This window comes from Archocentrus centrarchus, chromosome 10 (assembly GCF_007364275.1).
Source record: "Archocentrus centrarchus isolate MPI-CPG fArcCen1 chromosome 10, fArcCen1, whole genome shotgun sequence".
Lineage (NCBI taxonomy): Eukaryota > Metazoa > Chordata > Actinopteri > Cichliformes > Cichlidae > Archocentrus > Archocentrus centrarchus.
This window is the reverse complement of record NC_044355.1, coordinates 319,681-340,378: the sequence shown is the minus strand read 5'-3', so window position 1 is coordinate 340,378 and position 20,698 is coordinate 319,681. Positions and strand designations below refer to the sequence as shown.

At 42.2% G+C, this 20,698-nt stretch overlaps 1 protein-coding gene across 2 annotated transcripts in view; it reads left to right on the top strand.

Moving 5' to 3' along the window:
* The window catches only part of ccdc69 (coiled-coil domain containing 69), a 61,842-nt gene that overhangs the window by 10,387 nt on the left and 30,757 nt on the right, over positions 1 to 20,698 (top strand). For both annotated transcript variants that reach the window (XM_030738607.1, XM_030738606.1), the window contains exon 2: positions 12,133 to 12,196. In XM_030738607.1, coding sequence (XP_030594467.1) covers positions 12,133 to 12,196 — 64 coding nt within the window. The remainder of the gene's footprint in view (positions 1 to 12,132; positions 12,197 to 20,698) is intronic.

The window sequence follows — 20,698 nt, the reverse complement described above, 5'->3', positions numbered from 1 at the left end:
TTTGGTGGTTTATTTTTTGGTGTTGAAACCGCGAGTATCTCCCGAGTAGAGTCGATGCTCTCATTATTGCCCCAAGTTAACAAGAATGGTCTGAGTGTCAAAGTGTTGGAGTTTTCCTGAATGCATCCAAAAGTTTAATGATCGACTTTTAGCAGTCGCGTTCGCTCAAAAATTTCTACAGACACAGAGATGGGGGTGGCGGGGAGCTTCTTGGCTGCAGGAAGTGTTTTATTTCACACCTGATCACTGAGAGGTGAAAAGATTTCACTGTGATTTGCATCACAGTGCAAATCAACAAGCATTAAAACGGGAAAAACGTGGTCAGTTAAATACAAACTGGACTGTTTTTACTGTTATAAATACTTTCTGTTGTTTCCTTCGAAGAGGGTACACTGTCTTATCACTGTCTTAATGGGCATACTTAAACCGTATGCCTATTACAATGTAGAGATGCTGCCACTTAAAATTGCCGCACTCAGCTGGTGAGCCGGCCACAGCGGTCCACAGTGGGGGTGGGAGAGAGAGAGAATTCGTCCACAGAAGGATCCTCTGTAATGCTAATGATAGTCTGGGCTCTCTTATTTGTCTGCAAAGGTAGTTTCTGCCCTTAAAATCACTGTAGCGATTTACCAGAGATACGCAGTATTAATTTATTTTATCCAAAGGTGCGGACACTCTCTCTTTTGAGCGCAGCTATCAGAGCTCACGATTTTAATTTACAGAAAAAGACAAAGTGGTCTGTGGCAGGCAGTCTACTACATTTTAAAATAATGCAGTCTATAAATTATTTGTAAAACTGGTGATAGAACATCATGTAATTAGTGTGCTTATTTACTTATTCATCAGGTTAGGGTTATTCAGACCAAACATTAACGCCCCTCCTACCTGTCAGCATACGCAGTTTTTGTACCTATATAAATACGTAAATAAATAAATACTGCAGTATTAGGCTGGACACTGTTGCGCCATGACTGCGATTGTTGCCGCTGTGAATGTTAATTTGGAAAGCAGATTATAGGTCAACAAGTCATTTACAGCCGTCTACTTTACTGGCAGCAAGCATATATTTAGATCAGTGTTTTACAGAAAGGTTCAACATTAGGATTCCATTAGAATCATAGAACCCGTGAGTATAATATGTATGAATTAGATACAGCATAACAAGCTGTAAGTGAAAGCACTTCCACTATCACTGCTTCTCCTGGTGGACACAACACATTACCACCAGTTTTCCCAAATGCTGCTTAGGGGTGTTCCCACCCGTGGCTGAACTGCTGCGTCATGAGCGGGGGATTTCATTTCGGCCACGTTCCGGCCCCGAATCGGCCACGAACCGGCCAAGGTCCCGTCACGGATCGGCCGACCATTTTGAGTAGCCTTATCTGTAGCTGGCTCAGTTAACTGTCAGTATAAAAAAAAAAGCCCCAACTCTTTATCAGCGAGGCTTTGGTTTTGATTTGACTCTTACATTAGCCAGCTAGCTGTTACGTTGGGGTGTCATAAAATTTGTCTGTAGTAGTAAGTAAGCTAATGCTAGCTCAAGTAACAGCTAGAATTAACAACCGCGGTCAAGTGAGCCGTCACTTGTGAGCTGCAGATCAGCCGCCGCTTAAATTTTCTTGCGCTTCTACCCTAATATAAGCTTTATGGTAATGCTCGTCCTTCGTTGCCGAGTTCTGTACAGCGGAACAAAAATAACCAGTAGTTGTTTTTGATTTATATGTTCTCGTTCTGTAAAACACTATGACATATAAAAATAACATTTATTAAATTATGCATTTTAAGACAAAGTTGTGGTGTGTGTGTGTGTGTGTGTGTGTGTGTGTGTGTGTGTGTGTGTGTGTGTTGTTTTGGCGAAATTTAGAGAAGTACAGCTCCAGAAGTCCTATTTTTTTTTCCTCAATAAAGATGTGTTCCTTTAGTCATTTGAAATTTGATGGTAATCAAATTCTTCGCTCATGATTCGCTCTCATTAGAAATTTATTCAGGTCTTCATCATGGCCTACAGAGCTGATTTTGCAGACATCTGGGATAGGCTCCAGGCTGGATGGATGGATGTGGCTAATATTCATGCACAAAATCATAATAAATAAACCCAGGGTCAAGTTATAGGACTGTACAATTGTAATTATAAATTGACAATTCTGAGCCTATTTAATGAACTCAGTCCGTGTGGTTATATTTTTTATGAGGCCATTAAAGCTTATCATTGATAGCTTTGATAGATTCAGCTTCTGCCTTATTCACTCTACCTGGCTGTGAAATTTCATCTAAGGCTAGTTAAGGACTCCACTTAAATTACAGAACAAATCTGCACAAAATTCACCAAGGTTTGCTCAATATGGAAAATATCAAATTAAAAAATTCATAAACAATCAGCATAGGAAGTTGACGTCGACTTCTCAACAGATTATCACTCTGGCTGACCCCCCTTTGCATGTGGACCCAGTTTCATCACAAATAACTGCAGGAATCCACAGAAATCAGGTGACAAATCCACTCATATTCACCCAGGTCCATTTAATATGGAAAATATCAAATTAAAAAAATGGCTCTCTGGACTCTAGCCCTTTGACTGTGGGGGCTCCGTCTGTGGTCTCCCTCCTTCCTCCTCTGGGGAGTGCACGCAGTTACCATCTGGATGTCTGGCCCCAGGTCTTCTGAGCTCCTGGGCTGTGGATGGCCTGGGTCCCCTGGGTCCTTCCCTATTTGCCTCTGGATCGCGGGGGGCATGGTTGCAGTTTCTTGCCCTCATTATTGAGTACATTGCATGACAGAGGTGCATACACACACATTACTACAAACAATAAACTTGTGCATGTGAGTGTGTGTGAGTATATCTACTTTTCTTAGATTTTTTTTTGTGTTTTTCTTTTTCTTTTTCCTTTCTTCCTTTCGTCACCCCCCCCTTTCTTCTCCCCCCACCTCTTGTTCTTGCCCCTTCCTTGTTCAATTCAATTCAATTCAATTTTATTTATATAGCGCCAAATCACAACAAACAGTCGCCTCAAGGTGCTTTGTATTGTGGGTAAAGACCCTACAATAATACAGAGAAAACCCAACAGTCAGAACGACCCCCTATGAGCAGCACTTGGTGACAGTGGGAAGGAAAAACTCCCTTTAACAGGAAGAAACCTCCATCAGAGCCAGGCTCAGGGAGGGGGGGTCATCTGCCACGACCGGTTGGGCTGAGGGGAGAGAAAGACATGCTGTGGAAGAGAGCCAGAGATTAATATCAATTAATGATTAAATGCAGAGTGGAGTATAAACAAAGTAAATAAGGTGAATGAAAAGAAACAGTGCATTATGGGAACCTCCCCCAGCAGCCTAGGCCTATAGCAGCATAACTAAGGGAGGGTTCAGGGTCACCTGATCCAGCCCTAACTATAAGCTTGATCAAAAAGTAAAGTTTTAAGCCTAATCTTAAAAATAGAGAGGGTGTCTGTCTCCCAAATCCAAGCTGGAAGCTGGTTCCACAGAAGAGGGGCCTGAAAGCTGAAGGCTCTGCCTCCCATTCTACTCTTAAGTATCCTAGGAACCACAAGTAAGCCAGCAGTCTGAGAGCGAAGTGCTCTATTGGGGTGATATGGTACTATAAGGTCTTTGAGATAAGATGGTGCCTGATTATTCAAGACCTTGTAGGTGAGGAGAAGAATTTTAAATTCTATTCTAGATTTAACAGGGAGCCAATGAAGAGAAGCCAATATGGGAGAAATATGCTCTCTCTTTCTAGTCCCTGTCAGTACTCTAGCTGCAGCATTTTGGATCAGCTGAAGGCTTTTCAGGGAGCTTTTAGGACAGCCTGATAATAATGAATTACAATAGTCCAGCCTAGAAATAATAAATGCATGAATTAGCTTTTCAGCATCACTCTGAGAAAGGATGTTTCTAATTTTAGAAATATTGCACAAATGCAAAAAAGCGGTCCTACATATTTGTTTAATATGTGCATTGAAGGACATATCCTGGTCAAAAATGACTCCAAGATTTCTCACAGTGTTACTGGAGGCCAAAGTAATGTCATCCAGAGTAAGTATCTGGTTTGACACCATGTTTCTAAGATTTGTGGGGCCGAGTACAAGAACTTCAGTTTTATCTGAATTTAGAAGCAGGAAATTAGAGGTCATCCAGGCCTTAATGTCTTTCAGACATTCCTGCAGTTTAACTCATTGATGTGCGTCATCTGGCTTCATTAATAGGTAAAGCTGAGTATCATCTGCATAACAATGAAAATTGATGCAATGCTTTCTAATAATACTGCCTAAGGGAAGCATGTATAATGTAAATAAACTTGGTCCTAGCACAGAACCCTGTGGAACTCCATAATTAACCTTAGTGTGTGAAGAAGACTCCCCATTTACATGAACAAATTGGAGTCTATTAGATAAATATGATTCAAACCACTGCAGTGCAGTACCTTTAATACCTATAGTATGCTCTAATCTCTGTAATAAAATGTTATGGTCAACAGTATCAAAAGCTGCACTGAGGTCCAACAGGACAAGAACAGAGATGAGTCCACTGTCAGAGGCTCTAAGAAGATCATTTGTAACCTTCACTAATGCTGTTTCTGTACTGTGATGAATTCTGAAACCTGACTGAAACTCTTCAAATAAACCGTTCCTCTGCAGATGATCAGTTAGCTGTTTTACTACAACTATTTCAAGAGTCTTTGAGAGAAAAGGAAGGTTGGAGATTGGCCTATAATTAGCTAAGACAGCTGGGTCAGTGATGGCTTTTTAAGCAGAGGTTTAATTACAGCCACCTTGAAGGCCTGTGGTACATAGCCAACTAATAAAGACTGATTGATCATTTTTAAGATAGAAGCATCAATAATTGGAAAGACTTCTTTGAACAGTCTAGTAGGAATGGGATCTAACAACCATGTTGCTGGTTTGGAGGAAGTAACTATTGAAGTTAACTCTGAAAGATCAACTGGAGCCAAAGAGTCTAAACAAATACCAGCAGTGCTGAAAGCAGCCGAACATGAAGATAAATCTTTGAGATGGTTATGAATAATTTTTTCTCTAATGTCTAAAATGTTATTTGTAAAGAAATCCATGAAGTCACTACTAGTTAAAGTGAAAGGAATACTCGGCTCTACAGAGCTCTGACTCTTTGTCAGCCTGGCTACAGTGCTGAAAAGAAACCTGGGGTTGTTATTTTCTTCAATTAATGATGAGTAGTAAGATGTCCTAGCTTTACGGAGGGCTTTTTTATAGAGCAACAAACTCTTTTTCCAGGCTAAATGAGCATCTTCTAATTTAGAGACGCCATTCCCTCTCCAGCTTACGGGTTATCTGCTTTAAGCTGTGAGTTTGTGAATTATACCACGGAGTCAGGCACTTCTGATTTGAAGCTTTCCTTTTCAGAGGAGCCACAGTATCCAAAGTTATACGCAGTGAGGATGTAAAACTATTGACGAGATAATCGACCTCACTGGGAGCAGAGTTTAGGTAGCTGCTCTGCACTGTGTTGGCACTGAAGAGCATAACAATGAAGGAATTAGATCCTTAAACTTAGTTACAGCACTTTCAGAAAGACTTCTACTGTAATAAAACTTATTCCCCACTGCTGTGTAATCCATTAAAGTAAATGTAAATGTTACTAAGAAATGATCAGACAGGAGGGGGCTTTCAGGGAATACTGTTAAGTCTTCAGTTTCTATGCCATATGTTAGGACAAGATCCAGAGTATGATTAAAGTGGTGGGTGGGCTCCTTTACATTTTGAGAGAAGCCAATTGAATCTAACAATAGATTAAATGCAGTGTTGAGGCTGTCATTCTCAGCATCTACATGGATGTTAAAATCACCCACTATAATGATTTTATCTGAACTGAGCACTAAATCAGATAAAAAGTCTGAGAAATCAGACAGAAACTCTGAGTAGGGACCAGGTGGACGATAGATAGTAACAAATAAAACTGGTTTTTGATTTTCCCAATTAGGATGGACAAGACTAAGAGTCAGGCTTTCAAAAGAATGAAAACTTTGTCTGGGTCTTTGATTAATTAATAAGCTGGAATTGAAGATTGCAGCTAATCCTCCTCCTCGACCTGTGCTTCGAGCATTCTGACAGTTACTGTGACTCGGGGGTGTTGATTCATTTAAACTAACATATTCATCCTGCTGTAACCAGGTTTCTGTAAGGCAGAATAAATCAATATGTTGATCAATTATTAAATCATTTACTAATAGGGACTTGGAAGAGAGAGACCTAATGTTTAACAATCCACATTTAATTGTTTTATTCTTTGGTGCACTTGATGAAGCTGTATTATTTATTGTTTTTGAATTTTTATGCTTAAATAGCTTTTTGCTGATTTTAGCTTTGTTTTTTGGTGGTCTGGGAGCAGGCACTGACTCTATGGGGATGGGGTTTTGGGGGGATGGCAGGAGGAGAGAAGCTGCAGAGAGGCGTGTAAGACTGCAACTCTGCTTCCTGGTCTCAACCCTGGGTAGTCAGGTTTTAGGAGGGTTAATAAATTTGGCCATATTTCTAGAAATGAGAGCTGCTCCATCCAAAGTGGGATGGATGCCGTCTCTCCTAACAAGACCAGGTTTTCCCCAGAAACTTTGCCAATTATCTATGAAGCCCACGTCATTTTTTGGACACCACTCAGACAGCCAGCGATTCAAGGAGAACATGTGGCTAAACATGTCGCTCCTGGTCTGATTGGGGAGGGGCCCAGAGAAAACTACAGAGTCCGACACTGTTTTTGCGAAGTTACACACCGAGTCAATATTAATTTTAGTGACCTCCGATTGGCGTAACCGGGTGTCATTACTGCCGACGTGAATAACGATCTTACCAAATCTACGATTAGCCTTAGCCAGCAGTTTCAAATTTCCATGAATGTCACCTGCTCTGGCCCCTGGAAGACATTTGACTATGGTCGCCGGTGTCTCTAGCTTCATGTTTCTCAAAACAGAGTCGCCAATAACCAGAGTTTGTTCCTCGGCGGGTGTGTCACAGAGTGGAGAAAAACGGTTAGAGACGTGAACAGGTTGGTGGTGTACCCGGGGCTTCTGCTTAGGACTACGCTTCCTCCTCACCGTCACCCAGCCGGCCTGTTTTCCCTGCTGCTCGGGATCTGCTGGGGGGGGAGCTAACGGCGGCTAAGCTACCATGGTCCGCACCCGCTACAGGGGCCTGGCTGGATGTAGGATTTTCCAGGGTGTGGATGGTAAATGGACTAGTTCTTATATAGCGCTTTTCTACTCAGTATGAGCACTCAAAGCGCTTATACAACCTGTGCATTCACCCATGCACTCCCATTCATACAAGCACTTCCATTTTTTACTAAGCTAAGTGCTTTTTAATTAACTAACATTCACACGATTCATACTCCGACAGAACGGTCGGAGAGCAACTTGGGGTTAAGTATCTTGCCCAAGGATACATTGGCATGTAGCCTGGAGTAGCCAGGATTCGAACCGCTGACCTTCCGATCAGTAGGTGACCTGCTCTACCTACTGAGCTACAGCCACCCCATTGAATTGGAGCCGAGTCTCCAATTCAGAAAGCCTGGCCTCCAGAGCTACAAACAGTCTACATTTATTACAAGTATTGTTAATGCTAAAGGAGGCCGAGGAGTAACTAAACATGTGACACACAGAGCAGGAAAGTGCAGGAGGAACAGGAGAAGAAGCCATGCTGCTAGTGAGTCGGCTAAGAGCTAAGCTACTAGCTGCGCTAAGCTAGCGAATTTCTAAAAACAAATAAAGTCAATAATGTGAATACAGGTGATTCAGTAAAGAGTGTGCTCTAGATAAAGTAGGTGAAGATTACACTAAAATATGTTGTTATCCAGATAGATCGAGCTATACAGATTTAACAGGTAACAGACAGAAAAACACTGTGCTCCGAAACAGGAACAGGAAGTGATACAATACCGCAGTGAGAGCCAACCCTTGTTGCCTGTCAGACTTGGCATAAATAACTAAATAAAAAGATAAATAAATAACAATACAAACAATAACAAGAATAGCCTATAGAAAACCTATAGAGCTGTTCTTGTTAAAGCAAATATGTTTGGTACATCAGTGCATTCGGATCATCATTCCGATTGTGAAAAATGCCAGACATAACAGGCTAAAAAAAAAAAAAAAAGAAATCGGCAATGAAAGACGAGCATTACCATAAAGCTTAGGCTAGAAGCGCAAGAAAATTTAAGCGGCGTCTGATCTGCGGCTGGCTTGACCGCGGCTCAGAATTGACGGCTCACTTGACCGCAGTAATTAACAGCTACTTTCCTCTAGCTTTCTGCTGGCTAATGTTAGCTTTTACTAATTTGCCTGCTAGCACCGATAAGACAGGATTTTTCAGAGAGCTTAAAATTTGAGTTGGATTTATCTGTCTCCTGGGGTTGATCTGCTAACTTAGTTTCAAATTATTTTATCAGCTAATGTAACAAACTAATAATCACCAGATTTAGCATGGCTAGTTTACAGCTGCCTGGATTAAAGCTAAGCGCTTGCTAACATTATTGCTAGCAAAATTACATCTCAGTGGAAATGTTAGTTGGCTAGCTTGCCAGTTAACTTCACCAGCTAATGTGATCCATGACACCATCCATCCATTCACTTCTGCTTATCCTGTTCAGGGTCGCGGGGGGGCTGGAGCCTATCCCAGCCATAGGGTGAGAGGCAGGTCGCCAGCCTGTCGCAGGGCCAACAACCTTTCACACTCACATTCACACCTATGGGCAATTTAGAGTAGCCAATTAACCTAACCCCAGTAAGTGCATGTCTTTGGAATGTGGGAGGAAGCCGGAGTACCCGGAGGAAACCCCCGCAGACACGAGGAGAATATGCAAACTCCACACAAAGAGAGAGGGTGAGGCCTGGGCCAAGGTGGAACGAACCCAGGTCTTCCAGATGGTATTCTAACTGTGAGGCAGCAGTGCTAACCACTGCTCCACCGTGCTGCCCTCCATGAAACTAATGTGTGTAATATTTTATCCATCAGTGACTCATGAAACAGCACAAATAACTAGTAACTTTGTACTTTCTAACAGCTGCCATGGGAGATGTCAGCCAGATATATATAACATCTCTACACAGCATGTATCTGAACACTGGTGGCTCCATCATAGTGATACTCAGCAATACAGTAAAAAACTCTCTCAGCTGCTGGACAACATACATGACCTACAGGACATATATGACCAGGATGGGCTGAGGATGACTCAATAGTTTTTTTTTTTTTTGTTTTTTTTTTCAGGGCAACCTGTGCGAAGGCCCTATTGTAATTGCTTTGGACATTTTTAAAGTGAAAATGAAATGCTTTATTGAGGGCCTAAACATGCTCAAAAACGCATGAAATTTTGCACACGTCAGGTCTGGTGAAAATTTAAGTATTTTAATGGTTTCAGGCATGGCCCTTTCAAAATGGCTCTAAAGCGCCACCTTTAGCTCTATTCCCACTGCTGTGTTTCACATATATGTATGAAATTTAGTACACATATGTAACATGTCGAGACAAATAAAAGACCACAGGGTCCAATGCCCTAAACCCAACAGGAAGTCCGCCATTTTGAATTAAATGGATGATTTTAGCGATTTCCTGCCCTCATACGTTCTCTAATAACTCATAGGTTTTGGATGTTATCAACTTCATATTTGTTTTATCTTATCTACACACCAGGGGGAATCTAAATTTCAAAAATGATGAGTTTTCACCAGAGGACGTGGCTGTGACACCACAGTGAATTTCGATCATTCGCCAGGAAATTTTGATTGCCTCTCATTGAAACCTACATTATCCAATCTGGATCAAACTTCTTCAGTAGGATAACGGTCTGCCCCTGAACCCATACATATAATATTTACTGACAGTCGCAGTGCCACCTAGTGGGTACAGGAAATGTCATGTTTTACACTTTGAGGTACAGCTCCAAGGTGGTTGAGCAGAACCATCTCAAATTTCCCCTGGAAAGCCTTAAGGAGTTGGCCTTACATTGTTTTCAAAACTGTGAGTTTTTGCCAAAGGGCATGACCCTGGCAGGATTGTGAAGTTCAGTTTTTCACCATGAAGACAAAAATGGCAGTAACTCAAAGCCACATTGCCCAATCCGTGTCAAACTTTAGTGGTTTGATAAGCCTCCCACCCTGAACACAATGATGTGCATAAAGTCCCTAAATATTAGAGTGCCACCTAGTGGGACCTGGAAATATCATGAATTACCATGTTTTTTGCATAGCCCCAGAGCTACATTTCATCTACATATATGAAATTGTGCAGGCTAACATCCTAAGACATACAAAAAAGTCTCTTAGACCCATACCCGAAACCCTACAGGAAGTCAGCCATTTTCAATTGAAGGTGTCAATTTTTGCCATTTTCAGGCCTGCTATTTAAACCATCTCCTCCTAAGGTATTTCACCCAGTGAGACCAAAATGGCTTCAGATCATCTAGACAAGTAGCCCATCAAAAGTTATTCATGGTTTTGTAGAATACTCAACGGCCTTGTCACACCAGGCCGATGAATTTGGCCTTCGTTTTTCTCCCATGCCACAAAATTGTTTGTGCACTCATTCGCACGTGCTTTGCCCGATCAGCCTAAAAATGTAACCACTCATGTACAAACTCAGGCTGAACCCAAAACTACTGATTCAAGGCTATAGGTGCAATAGCGCCCCCTACAGTAGGAAATGAAAATTTGTATGATGGTCCACAGAATTAGTTTCTCTGAATTTAGTTTCTCTGAAATGCATGAAAATTTGTTTCAACATTCCTGACATCATCCTGATCAAAAAGGTCAATGAGACCCATGGTCTATTTGGCACGCCTCAGCCGTGACCATACCCCAAATACTGCATTGGGTTTATATGGAGAGCAAAAGATTTAGTTTCGCAGAAATGTATGAAATTGGTTACAGACATTCTGTACACCATCACGATCAAAAAAACTCAATCAGATCCATGCCCCATTTTGCATGCTGGATCAAGAAACCTCAGAGGGCGGCACGGCTCGAGCACGCCACGGGTCGACGTGCACCGGGTGCGAGGGCCCGATCATCGCCGCTTGTGGCTTTAATTTTGTTTTTTTTGGGTTGATGCTAGCTTGCACAGAGAAATACTGCAGCTAAGACTTTAATGATCCCATCTCAGGAAATGTACTTATTACTCAGCTCCAAGCATGAACATAGTGAAACAGCATAAAAGAGTAACAGAGAATAGTACAAAAAGATACAAGTGCTTAACCCCTTAACTGGCAAGGGCCCGGTGACGGGCCGTTTGTAGTCCCTTTTATATGGCAGGCTAGACCCTCCCATTTTTATTGACACGTCATTCGGCCAATCATGTAACTGGCTGCACCAAATCACCTGACAAAGCTACGTGACGCCCTCTGAGTATTATTGGCTCTGGGAAACCCATTTCTTAACATGATTGGCCGAATGAGGTGTCAGTCAAAATGGGCGGGTCTAGCCTGCCATATAAATGCACTTCATTCGGCCGGCGGACCAGACGCAGCCAGTTAATAGGCTATGAAATGGGTTGTTCAGAGCCAATAATAACCAGAGGGTGTTATGTAGTTTTTGTCAGGTGATTTTTTTGCTGCCAGTTAAGGGGTTAATAGATTTATTAGACTGCCACTCAGTTTAAGGTTTATGCCACAGCTGGCCTCAGTTAACAGCATCAGTAATTACCGTAATAATTTTTAGCTCTGCTGTTTCTAAGAAAAAGTTGAGCTATTGTTATGGTGGCAGTGTCTGTTCCACGAAAACTTTAATGTTGGCCATAACTCGAGAACGATGTGACTGAGGATGTTCAAATTCACACATAGATGCATCCTGTTCAAGCTGGACCATCAGACTTCACACACTTGATCAATGACTTTACTATAACAGCACTAAGAGGTTTAATTTTATTCTTGACTGGATTCAGTTCAGCGAATTCAGTCGTTTTTAGTTTTTGACACATTCCTAAAATAAGTGTTTTCTTGTCTTTATGACGGTGGTCTAATAAATGTGTTAAGCACTGTGTGTGTGTGTGTGTGTGTGTGTGTGTGTGTGTGTGTATACGTACACCCACAAAATATGTCTCCGTTAAGAGGAAGAATTTAAACCTGCTAACATACGTTGTATTTTTTTTAAGCACTTTGTCTACTTTTTGTCTTCATCAGAAGAAAAGCAAAGGCAAGAAAGGAGAGAAGACTCAGAAGGCAAACAGCCGGCAGGATGATGAAGGTGAGGGTGTTTTTATGTAGATATTAGTGCATGTGTTGCAGACTGTGGTTTCCTCTTCAACCTTCTTTCACTTCCTGTTTACTCCTCTTGTTTTTCTGAACTTCATGTCATGAGAATCTGACTAATGATGAGAAGTTTCAGTCAGCTGTAATCTGGCTGTGGTTGTGCTTCATATTTTGGGAGTATAACGGGCCGACCTCTTCCTCTCTGAGTAATGTCACAATGTTGTTTCTGAAAAGTTCTCGTTTCTGTTTGTGGTAGTTGGTTAAATGCATGTGTGATAATTATTGGGAAAGGCACAACCTTGTCCATAATTGGGCTGGTATTTGGATGGTGACACAGATTTAGTAATTCTGCTTCTGTGCACTTCCACCATGCATTTAAGATGAAACAGTTGAGATATGATTGAAAAAAATAATGATAGGCTCAAAGTGACCAGATACCAGGGCCCTGTGAGTGCTGTTTGGTCCACATCGTACCAAACTGTTATCCTGAAATGAGCTTCCTCTGAAGGGATCTGTAGTCATTTGGGAAAGGGTCAGAGTAGATCCAATGCTCATCTGTGCTAGGGTATCCTCCTGCACTAGGGTACCACCTAGCTGAGGTTTTTCAGGCAGGTGACACACCTGTTATGGGAATGAGATGGTGCTGCCTCAGAAAAGCTGGACGAACTGGCTGGAAAAGAGATTTGGCTATGTCTACGTAACAAATTGTGTTAGTTTATTCTAATACTTTCCAGTGGCAACAGACCCACGTGGCTTCTCAGTCATTGGATGAAAAAAAAAATGCCATCACAATTCATTACTCACATGTGATTAGTTGGTAGATCTGTCCCCCATTGGCCTTTATAAAGACAGGCCTGGGTAAGCCCCTCCCTAATAAATAATAACCCACTAATAAAAATTATTATTTTTAATTACTATTTCTGTGATATACCTTGTATGTTATGTTGTATTCATGCCATGCTAATAACCTCAACTAAAAGGAATTCAATTAAGAGAAACAAATTGTGAGGCACAAGTTTGAATTTAAAATATATATATATATATTTATAAAGCAATATGCACATACACACACACACACATCATATAATTAATAAATATATATATATATATATATATATATATATATATATATATATGGAACTCCATAATTAACCTTAGTGTGTGAAGAAGACTCCCCATTTACATGAACAAATTGGAGTCTATGAGATAAATATGATTCAAACCACTGCAGTGCAGTACCTTTAATACCTATAGTATGCTCTAATCTCTGTAATAAAATGTTATGGTCAACAGTATCAAAGCTGCACTGAGGTCCAACAGGACAAGAACAGAGATGAGTCCACTGTCAGAGGCTGTAAGAAGATCATTGGTAACCTTCACTAATGCTGTTTCTGTACTGTGATGAATTCTGAAACCTGACTGAAACTCTTCAAATAAACCGTTCCTCTGCAGATGATCAGTTAGCTGTTTTACAACTACTCTTTCAAGAATCTTTGAGAGAAAAGGAAGGTTGGAGATTGGCCTATAATTAGCTAAGACAGCTGGGTCAAGTGATGGCTTTTTAAGTAGAGGTTTAATTACAGCCACCTTGAAGGTCTGTGGTACATAGCCAACTAATAAAGACTGATTGATCATTTTTAAGATTGAAGCATCAATAATTGGAAAGACTTCTTTGAACAGTCTAGTAGGAATGGGATCTAACAAACATGTTGCTGGTTTGGAGGAAGTAACTATTGAAGTTAACTCTGAAAGACCAACTGGAGCAAAAGAGTCTAAACAAATACCAGCAGTGCTGAAAGCAGCCGAACATGAAGAATAATCTTTGAGATGGTTATGAATAATTTTTTCTCTAATGTCTAAAATTTTATTTGTAAAGAAATCCATGAAGTCACTACTAGTTAACGTGAAAGGAATACTCGGCTCTACAGAGCTCTGACTCTTTGTCAGCCTGGCTACAGTGCTGAAAAGAAACCTGGGGTTGTTCTTATTTTCTTCAATTAATGATGAATAGTAAGATGTCCTAGCTTTATGGAGGGCTTTTTTATAGAGCAACAAACTCTTTTTCCAGGCTAAATGAGCGTCTTCTAATTTAGTGAGACGCCATTCCCTCTCCAGCTTTCGGGTTATCTGCTTTAAGCTGTGCGTTTGTGAATTATACCACGGAGTCAGGCACTTCTGATTTGAAGCTTTCCTTTTCAGAGGAGCCACAGTATCCAAAGTTATACGCAGTGAGGATGTAAAACTATTGACGAGATAATCGACCTCACTGGGAGCAGAGTTTAGGTAGCTGCTCTGCACTGTGTTGGCACTGAAGAGCATAACAATGAAGGAATTAGATCCTTAAACTTAGTTACAGCACTTTCAGAAAGACTTCTACTGTAATAAAACTTATTCCCCACTGCTGTGTAATCCATTAAAGTAAATGTAAATGTTACTAAGAAATGATCAGACAGGAGGGGGCTTTCAGGGAATACTGTTAAGTCTTCAGTTTCTATGCCATATGTCAGGACAAGATCCAGAGTATGATTAAAGTGGTGGGTGGGCTCTTTTTACATTTTGAGAGAAGCCAATTGAATCTAATAATAGATTAAATGCAGTGTTGAGGCTGTCATTCTCAGCATCTACATGGATGTTAAAATCACCCACTATAATGATTTTATCTGAACTGAGCACTAAATCAGATAAAAAGTCTGAGAAATCAGACAGAAACTCTGAGTAAGGACCAGGTGGACGATAGATAGTAACAAATAAAACTGGTTTTTGATTTTCCCAATTAGGATGGACAAGACTAAGAGTCAGGCTTTCAAAAGAATGAAAACTTTGTCTGGGTCTCTGATTAATTAATAAGCTGGAATTGAAGATTGCAGCTAATCCTCCTCCTCGACCTGTGCTTCGAGCATTCTGACAGTTACTGTGACTCGGGGGTGTTGATTCATTTAAACTAACATATTCATCCTGCTGTAACCAGGTTTCTGTAAGGCAGAATAAATCAATATGTTGATCAATTATTAAATCATTTACTAACAGAGACTTGGAAGAGAGAGACCCAGTGTTTAATAATCCACATTTAACTGTTTTATTCTTTGGTGTAGTTGAGGAAGCTATATTATTTTTTTGGTTTTGAATTTTTATGCTTAAATAGTTTTTTTGCTGATTTTAGTTTTGTTTTTTGGTGGTCTGGGAGCAGGCACCGACTCTGTGGGGATGGGTTTTGGGGGGATGGCAGGAGGAGAGAAGCTGCAGAGAGGCGTGTAAGACTGCAACTCTGCTTCCTGGTCTCAACCCTGGGTAGTCAGGTTTTAGGAGGGTTAATAAATTTGGCCAGATTTCTAGAAATGAGAGCTGCTCCATCCAAAATGGGATGGATGCCGTCTCTCCTAACAAGACCATGTTTTTCCCAGAAACTTATCTATGAAGCCTACGTCGTTTTTTTTTTGGACGCCACTCAGACAGCCAGCAATTCAAGGACAACATGCAGCTAAACATGTCGCTCCTGATGTGATTGGGGAGGGGCCCAGAGAAAACTACAGAGTCCGACATTGTTTTTGCAAAGTTACACACCGAGTCAATATTAATTTTAGTGACCTCTGATTGGTGTAACTGGGTTTCATTACTGCTGACGTGAATTAAGATCTTACCAAATCTACGATTAGCCTTAGCCAGCAGCTTCTAATGTCCTTAAATGTTGCCTGCTCTGGCCCCTGGGAGACATTTGACTATAGTCGCTGGTGTCGCTAGCTTCACGTTTCTCAAAACAGAATCCCTTCTTAAAGATGGGAACCACCACCCCAGTCTGCCAATCCAATGGCACTGCCCCAGTTCTCCACGTGATGTTGCAGAGGCGTGTCAACCAAGACAGCCCTACAACATCCAGAGCCTTCAGGAACTCAGGGCGAATCTCGTCCACCCCAGGGGCCTTGCCACCAAGGAGTTGTTTAACTGCCTCAGTAACCTCACCCCCAGTGATGGTCAAGTCATCTCCCTCATCCCCAGACTCTGCTTCCACTACAGAAGGCGTGTCAGTGGGATTCAGGAGGTCCTTGAAGTATTCCTTCCACTGTCTGACTATAGCCTCAGTTGAAGTCAGCAGCACCCCACCTGTACTATATGTGAGTGGAGCACTGCTTTCCCCTCCTGAGTCACCTGACGGTTTGCCAGAATCACTTCGATGCAGTCCAAAAGTCTTTTTCCATAGCCTCACCGAACTCCTCCCACACCCGAGTTTTTGCTTTGGTCACTGCCCGAGCTGCATTCTGCTTGGCCTGCCGATACCTGTCAGCTGCCTCCAGAGTCCCACAGGTTAACCAAGCCCGGTAAGACTCTTTCTTCAGCTTGATGGCTCCCTTCACCTCTGGTGACCACCATCTGGTTTGGGGGTTACCACCACGACAGGCACCAACCACCTTGCAGCCACAGCTCTGAGCAGCAGCCCCAACAATGGAGGTGCGGAACCAGGTCCATTCGGACTCAATGTCCTCAGCCTCCCTCGGAATGCTGTCGAAGTTCTGCCGGACGTAGGAGTTGAAGATCTCCCGGACTGGGGCTTCTGCCAGGCGTTCCCAGCGCACCCTCACAATACGTTTAGGTGCGCCAGGTCTGTCCAGCATCTTCCCCCGCCACCTGATCCAACTCACCACCAGGTGGTGATCAGTTGACAGCTCAGCTCCTCTCTTCACCCGTGTCCAGAACATACGGCCGCAGATCTGATGATACGATTACAAAATCGATCATCGACCTGCGACCTAGGATGTCCTGGTGCCATGTGCACTTATGGACATCCTTATGTTCGAACATGGTGTTCATTATGGACAAACTGTGGTTTGCACAGAAGTCCAATAAGAAAACACCATTCGGGTTAGAAGTCTCCCAGTAAGACTATGGAGTCACCAGATGGAGCACTCTCCAGCACCCCACCCAGTGACTCCAAAAAGGGTGGGTACTCTGAACTGTCATTCGGCGCATAAGCGCAAACAGTCAGGACCCGTTCCCCAGCCTGAAGGCGCAGGGAAACAACCCTCTCGTCCACCGGTGAAAACTCAAGCTGGGGGGATACAAGAATACCCACCCCAGCTTGTCGCCTCTTACCGAGGGCAACTCCAGACTGGAACAGAGTCCAGCCCTTCTCCAGGAGACTGGTTCCAGAGCCCAGGCCATGCATTGAGGTGAGCCCAACTATACCTAGCTGCCCCAGATCTCTCAACCTCACGCACTAGCTCAGGCTCCTTCCCCACCAGAGAGGTGACATTCCATGTCCCGATAGCCGGGGATCAGTCCGCCAGGGCCTCCGCCCTGGGCCTCCGCCCTGGGCCACCGCCCGACACACACTGCACCCGACCCCTACGACGCCTCCTGTGGGTGGTGGGCCTACAGGAGGGTGGGACCATGTAACCTCTTCAGGCTGCGCCTGGCCGAGCACCACGGGCTAATTCCCAGCCACCAGATGCTCTCCCTCGAGCTCCCTCCCCAGGTCTGGCTCCATGGTGGGGCCCCGGTAACCCTATCCCGGGCAGGGTAAACTGTTCCCTTGCTGTTACAAACATTGGGGTCTTCTGAACCGCTCTTTGTCTGGACCCTCACCCAGGACCAGTTTGCCATGGGAGGCCCTACCAGGGGGACAAGCCCCCGGGCAACATAGCTCCTGGGATCACTGGGACACACAAACCCCTCCACCACGATAAGGTGGGGATTCACAGAGAAGGGGGCCTAGCTAGTTATTGGATTTTCCAGGGTGCGGAGCTGAGGCTCCAGTTCACTAAGCCTGGCCTCCAGAGCTACAAACAGACTACATTCATTACAAGACCCGTTACTGCTAAAGGAGGCTGAGGAGTAACTAAACATGTGACACCCAGAGCAGAAAAGTGCAGGAGGGACAGGAGAAGAAGCCATGCTGGTAGTGAGTCGGCTAAGAACTAAGCTACTAGCAGCGCTAAGCTACCGAATTTCTAAAAACAAAGTGAATAATGTGAATGCAGGTGATTCAGCGGAGAGTGTGCTCTAGATAAAGCACATGAAGATTACACTGAAATATGTCTTATCCAGATAAATCGAGCTACACAGATTATACAGCTAACAGACAGCAAAACACCACTGTGCTCCGGAACAGGAAGTGATACGATACCACACTGAGAGCCAACACCAAGTGACAGCACCACCAAATTGCATTATCATCTCATCTCAGTAAGGCCTGCACATAACAAATGTTAGGGAGATGTGTTTGTTAAATATCGGCTGAGTTTTAATTCACTAAAATTTAACATTACTCCATTGGTCAGTCAGAGAAACAAGGCACTAAAAAGGCATAAACAGAATAAAATGCACAGTGATAGATATAAAAATGCAATGATGGATAAAATGGCAGGATTTAAAACAAAAAAATGGAATAAAACTGCTGCAAATTACTGCTGTAAATGAATGGAGTTTAGCATAATGTTTCCATCATGTCTCAGATTTCCAGCGTTTGGCCCTTTGCCCTCCACCCCTGAGCTCAGTAACAGTCAGAATTCGGTTTTTATAACCTAAAGTGATCATCCTCACATTGACTTTTATCAGCGACTGAATAAAGCAGCGGCTTTGAAGGTTTGACTCAGAGGCCACACTTCCTCCTGTTTACGAGCAGCTTGTTCAAACTGCAGCCGAGGAACCACTCATCTGACGCAGGAAAGCATGTCGTCATCCTGTGAATCACTTCAGCTGGAAGTTCACAATGAAAACTACATTGATTCGTGCTGTAGATTTAGGCCTTATTTGATAAAATTCACAGTTTCAGTTCTCAGATGAGTTTTTGGTTTAAATCCCCTGTTCGCTTCATGTTAAAGTGTCTCAGCATGGACTTAAAGCATTAAACCATGATTTTATCTGAGCTTCATCACTGCTTGTTTTTCTCAGTTTACATGCTGCTGCAGGACTTTGAATGAAGTCAAAGTAAAGCTGGTCTTTGTTTAAACATCAGACAGGCTCCAACCTGTTTCTGCCTGAGTTTGAACTGGGATTATTGGAAAAATATGGATATTAAGTAAGCCCTTAAAGCCCCATTGGCTCCCGGTATTGAAATATGTGGCAGCTTGTTTTTGACTCCAGATGTTTTCTTCATGATTACCCTCACTGTGTCTGTGTTGGTTTCATCCAAACTGACGATGTCACTGAAACTGAACGAACAGATCGTGTGTCTGCACGTCGGTGCTGTAATTGACGGGTTGAAATAAAATCTACAGTGAGAAACACTTCCTGCATGCAGGTGTGATTCATGGCTGTGTGTTTTTGTAAGGGTGAGCTCGAGCTTTCGACCCTGGGAGAACATTCTTGCAGGATTCCCACGGTCATCAAAAAGGATCAAACTAAAATCAAGGAAAGTGATGTTTAAAAGGCCTTAAATGTTACTGAAAAATTAACAACTTTAACTTTTGAAACCAAACATTTCCAAAGAGCTTCACAGCGCAAGAGTAACACATTAACAGGACATACAGACTGACCTGCTTTTTCAGCGCAGACTCTAATTATTAATAATCACACAGACCCACAAACAGTCCTTTTGATTTATATTAAGATGTTTTCTAAGATAAACTTTAGTTGGGGAAATCTTGTGTCACAGCAGCCAAAACTTTAAACACAGCTATAACAAAATCTAAAATGGAACAGCTCAAAATTGATCACCTCAGGCAGGGGTCTCAAACTCAAATGACCCGGAGGCCACTACAGACTCTGTCATCTCAGTGGAGGGCCACTGAGTGTGTGTGTGTATGTGTGTGTATATATGTATATGTCTGTGTGTATATATGTATGTGTGTATATGTGTGTGTGTGTGTGTGTGTGTGTGTGTGTAGAATAGAATAGAATAGAATGCCTTTATTGTCATTATACAGGATGTACAATGAGATTGGAGGACCACTCCTGTTCAGTGCCATGTAACAGAAAATCAAACTCTCTAAAATAAAAATATTATGAAAATATTATAATCTAGTATGATCAATATAATCAAGAGATATACAGAAATAAACAATGTGTAAAATATACAAAAAATAGCATGTATAAAAATATATACATACATTCATTGGTGCATCTGTAGGTAGGTAGGTAGGTAGGTAGATAGGTAGATAGATATCTATAGAGAGAGAGAGAGAGAGAGAGGCGTGTGCGCGTGTATATATGTGTATCTATGCAAGCAATGGAGTGAACCATAGCAAAAGTAAAATTATTGAGGAAAAACTAACAAATTGTGGACTGTTTTAGATTTAAAATAAGTGTGCAACATTTGAAATCCCTGAAAGATAAATCCCTATAAAGATAAAAGAAGTTTATTATTAAATCAATGGGGACATGAATCTGTTGGTTGTTGTTAAATATTGTGGAACTCGACTTCCTTTTTGGCACCTCCTGAGTTTTAAGTAGTGACTACTAGGGATGGGTAGATGAGGCGTCATGAATAGTTTCGACACATTGCCAAACTGTATTGATACTGTGTCGATACTGTGTCACTGAATACTGACACCTGGTGGAACTT